Below are 4,482 nucleotides of genomic sequence, written 5' to 3' on the forward strand. Positions count from 1 at the left end.
GACGACGACGAGGCAGAGGTGCTGGAGTTCAGGGCGGGCATCTGCTGCAAGCTCACCGGGGCGATGGTCTGCACCATCTCCCTGTCGTGCTTCACGATCTGCTTCAAAATCTCATTCTCCTGGTTGTTGAAAACCCCGGTGTTGAGGTCCTTCTGGAACTTCTGCAGGAGGATCGAGTTCTTCTTCCCTTCACAGAGAGGCAGAAGAGTTAGCGAGCCTGACACGCAGGGGCAGACCCCCGCTCCGACTTTGTGTTTTGGCCCCCATCACTGAGGGATACGTATCGTGGCTGCGAGGCAGGCTGTGCCACCCACACCGGGCACTGCCACGGCGACCCAGGCGGGCAGACAGGTCCCGACGGGCGGCTGGCCTCCACCAACACCCCGTCCCCCCTCTCCCCGCACCGGCACGGATGGGCTCTCATAACACCACTGCGCTCAGACGCGCACGGACTTTCTGTGCCTCTTCGCTTGTAGCGTATTGTGGTTACTGCAATTATTCTGAAAGTGTAACCATGGTAATTTACTGAGCAACAGGGTGGAAAAAGCCATCGGGCTCCGCATGTGTAACATCTCTCTTTCTCATTGCAAAACTGTCCTAATTTCCACTAAACTGTTACATAAGTTATAAATACATATGCCATTTAGCACATTCCCTGGAACTAATTATTAGACATTAGTAACCAGTGACCACTAGCTTGCAAGAAATCATCTTTTAAATAAACGTGTGTGAACTAATATGAACTCATGGATACTGTGACACCTGCGTGCACAATGACTGCTGTACACTGTGTCCTGATGCCTGCTTGATGGCTCTCAGGGTCTGCAAGATGAACACACTATTCTGTGTCATCAGATGCACAGGAACACAATGGCACTTGATGGTTCCTTTTTATAATAAAATGGTTCACATTTTATCTTTTTTCCTGTGTAAATTTCATATTGTAAACACAGCCCTTAAGATGGGATTGCTACTCCAAGAGCAGACTGGACTTTACTACCAATATTATTCAAGGACATATTAGAGCTGGACTGTATTTCCAGAGACTCCTGAGAGGCAAATTGTAAGAGTTTGAAAAGTCTTGATGAGATAAATGAGTGCTGACAATCTGTAAAATACTAATACAAGTCTATTAAATATTAGAAACATGTGTACCGGTATTTAATTTCTTTACCTTGGCTATATTAAAGAAAACATGCTTTCTTCCATATTACGTCTTCAACTTAGGCTAGACAGCACTATGACACTGCCCTGCAACTCTGTCTGTATTCACTTTGAAAAAACTGCAGAAATAACTGTATTGAGAAAGACTGATGTGGGGAAATCCTTACACTTGAGCTGAGGAAAAACCACCAAACAGGATAAATTCTTTTTTATGCATAGGTGCATTTTAAAACCAGTGTCAATAATGATGATCAGAGTGCAATTCTCCCAATCAAAGACCACCTATTATATCTAGTATGGCCTATTAGAGAGGTCCAGAATGTCTGGATGCACAACAGCAGACTTTTCACACCCTGTTTTGATAATTTGCCATATTGTTCTGCCTTTCACTTGGATATCGTTGGCCTGCTTTTCTGATTGCAAGCAGATCTGCGTAATGCCAGCGTGCAGCCATCAATGCTAGCAGCGCTCCTGTTGTGAGGAAAATGAGAGCCCTGCTGCAAAGGATTAATTCACTTCAACAAACATGGGTTTTGTGAGGGCTGAGAGGCTTCAGCTCTTCCCAGCGTTATAGATGTCATCGGTAAACAATTTATGTAGGAAAATGTCATCTACTGCTGATGAAACAGAATAAACCATATCAAGTGCTGAGGGCAGCAAAAGAAATAGACGGGATTAATAAATAATAGTAATGATAATTAAAGTATACAAAATAATCCTCAGAGGAGTATGAAAGCTTTCTAAAACTCAAAGTTTTTTATTATTTAAAAGTGAGATTGCAGAATTTCTTGTTTGGATGCATGTCTTATTCATAGATCAACAGAACATTTACTGCAGTGTAACAGAAACAAAACTTTTAAGAAGGGTTTAATCTGGGCATTTTATCCTGCAGCTCGGGGAAAAGAAAATGTAGAAAGGTTTTAAGAATTCCTAACATGGAAAAAAAAAAAATAATACCTATCCTGTCAAGTCTATCAATTGCCACCGTTTCAAAGGCCCTTCTCATCATGGGGTACTCTTCCAGAACCTCATTGAAGTTGTCCACTGAGAGGGAATACAGGCGACAGTATGTGTCTGCTCGTACACTGGCAGTTCGACGGCCCTTGGTCAAAAGGCAAATCTCTGTGGAAAGAAAAATTCAACACACACAGAAAACAAAGAAGTTAGTGAACCATGTGAAACTTAAAAGCTAGGAAGTGACTCAGTGCTAATGAGTAATAATTCAGTACTCAGCAGCAATTTTTCTACTGTTTATGCAAGGTTGCAGGGACAATTCCGAAGGTGTTTGATTCTATTTTTGCTACTCTGAAAAAATAACTAATGTCCTTTAAGAGCCCAGCTTATAGGTTTTCTTGGTCTGGACTCTGATTTTATCAAGCCTTTTAAAAAAAAATTCTTCAAGTTGTAAGAAATGATCCTTCAGCTGTCAAACACAGCTTGCTGACTCAATTAACCCAAGCATTTCTATTGATTTCTTTTAAATATCCAGCTGACATAGAGGGCCAATTCCTTTAATCATTCACCGTATTTACTAAACTAATTTAATACATGATATAATGATATTTGAATATAAGATCTGTTCTAAGAAAAAATGCTTCAAGCATAAAAATGCCTTCTGTTTCCTTAGGTTTTATGTCCCAGGTTTTTTGGGAGAGTAAACTTAGGATTTTAGACTTTTTTTTCCTGTCATTGGGCTAAAAACCAGAACCCTTTAAACCTCTGCTTACTCCATTTGATTAGTCTAGTAGCTTTTCTCTGCAAGTGTTCCAACAGGAATTCGTGATTCTGGAACAGAGGAGACCAAAGCCATATGCAGAGTCCCAAGAAACAGCCCCAAATTTGCGACTGCAAGTTTGCAGACCCAAACTCACAGGAAGAGGGTTACTGGATAAAGGCCAAAGTCAATGTCTAAGGCTTGTAACAGCAACACATACGGGGTATAATATTTATTTATTCATATTTAAATACAAAAAATTTCAAAGTCAATTGCAAAAAGAAGTGTTTGATTTGATCCCATTTTCAGGCTGGGGAATAAGAACACACAGAAATATCAACAACTCTCAGGCAGACTGAGAGATAGTTTCCCTACCCAGTTCTAGCAGTCAAGAGTAGTGAGTTCATATTTGTTCAGATTTAAAAACTAGCTAGGAAACTGTCTTCTACCCTGCTTGCGTGTCTATCATCAAAAACAATCATTCCCAATCTCAATCAAACTATCGTTCTGAAGTGTGGAAAATCAAATATTCTTTATTAACTAAAATAAAGAATTCTGCAGGCTTTACTTCAGGTCTATAAAGTGCTAGCAGAGTTCTTTCTTTTTGTTATGTCTTTAACAAAATACATTTTTCATTAATCTAGAACGTAAAGAACCTTGATGTTTTTTTGTCTCATAATTCTTGTTGAAGAATTGGCACATGCCACCTAACCCTGAAGGCTCAGGGGCTAAGACATTTAAATAATAGTGAGTAAAGCAAAGTAAATTAACATGCGACCAGTACTAGCACAGAATGTACTTAAACCCCAACAGCTATGGGGAGAATTTATAGACACTAATGAGTATTCTAAGAGTCTTGACCTAATGTCTCTCACAAAATTTGATGCCCATGAAATAATGACAGTTTACTGTAAAGAGCCAGCCAGGTCAAAGAGAAGTCAGTCCTTTCCTCTTCTATCCCCTAGCTCACCCTGACCCCATCTCCTTTGATTGAATCCATGCATTTTAGTTACAAGAGTGAGAAGGACATTTTGCCCAAAGGGAACAGCTAAATGCAGTGAATGCCTGCCCCATTTCCTAAGATATTCTTTAGATCTCACACAGAGTAAAGTTTTACAATACATCATTGAATTTAGAGATAACTTAACTAGCTGGAAAATCTGTGTGACTAATGATCACCTCTTGATTTTCAGCTTTCTGCACTTAAAATTGCTGCAAACAATATTAGAGACATAAGAAAGTGTCTTCTGCTACACTAAACAAATAAAAGTACTTGAGTTTAAGAAACATCATATGCCCAAAACAAAACAAATGTTGACTATGGATCCCAACCATTCTGACGGGTGTAAAAAAAATGGAGATAGTTCTGTTTTCATCATTGTTAATCGAGAACGCTGTATTTTAGATTACTTTAACAAGAAGGATGGGAAGAAACCATAAGAGACAATGTTAGATTTCATCACAGGACAATGGGATCATGGAATTCATGGATATTACTACAATAAATATAATTATTTTCATAGAATCATAGAATCATAGAATGGTTTAGGTTGGAAAGGACCTTGAAGACCATCAAGTTCCAAACCCCCTGCCATAGGCAGGGG

At 39.6% G+C, this 4,482-nt stretch overlaps 1 protein-coding gene across 1 annotated transcript in view; it reads right to left on the reverse strand.

Moving 5' to 3' along the window:
• Positions 1-4,482, reverse strand: part of HCN1 (hyperpolarization activated cyclic nucleotide-gated potassium channel 1) — a 197,094-nt gene that overhangs the window by 9,592 nt on the left and 183,020 nt on the right. The window contains exons 7-8 of the mRNA XM_009894211.1: positions 2,122-2,286; positions 4-187 (exon numbers count right to left, since the gene is read on the reverse strand). Of these exons, the coding sequence (XP_009892513.1) occupies positions 4-187; positions 2,122-2,286 (349 nt within the window). The remainder of the gene's footprint in view (positions 1-3; positions 188-2,121; positions 2,287-4,482) is intronic.

Source organism: Charadrius vociferus, unplaced genomic scaffold (assembly GCF_000708025.1).
Source record: "Charadrius vociferus isolate BGI_N301 unplaced genomic scaffold, ASM70802v2 scaffold70, whole genome shotgun sequence".
Lineage (NCBI taxonomy): Eukaryota > Metazoa > Chordata > Aves > Charadriiformes > Charadriidae > Charadrius > Charadrius vociferus.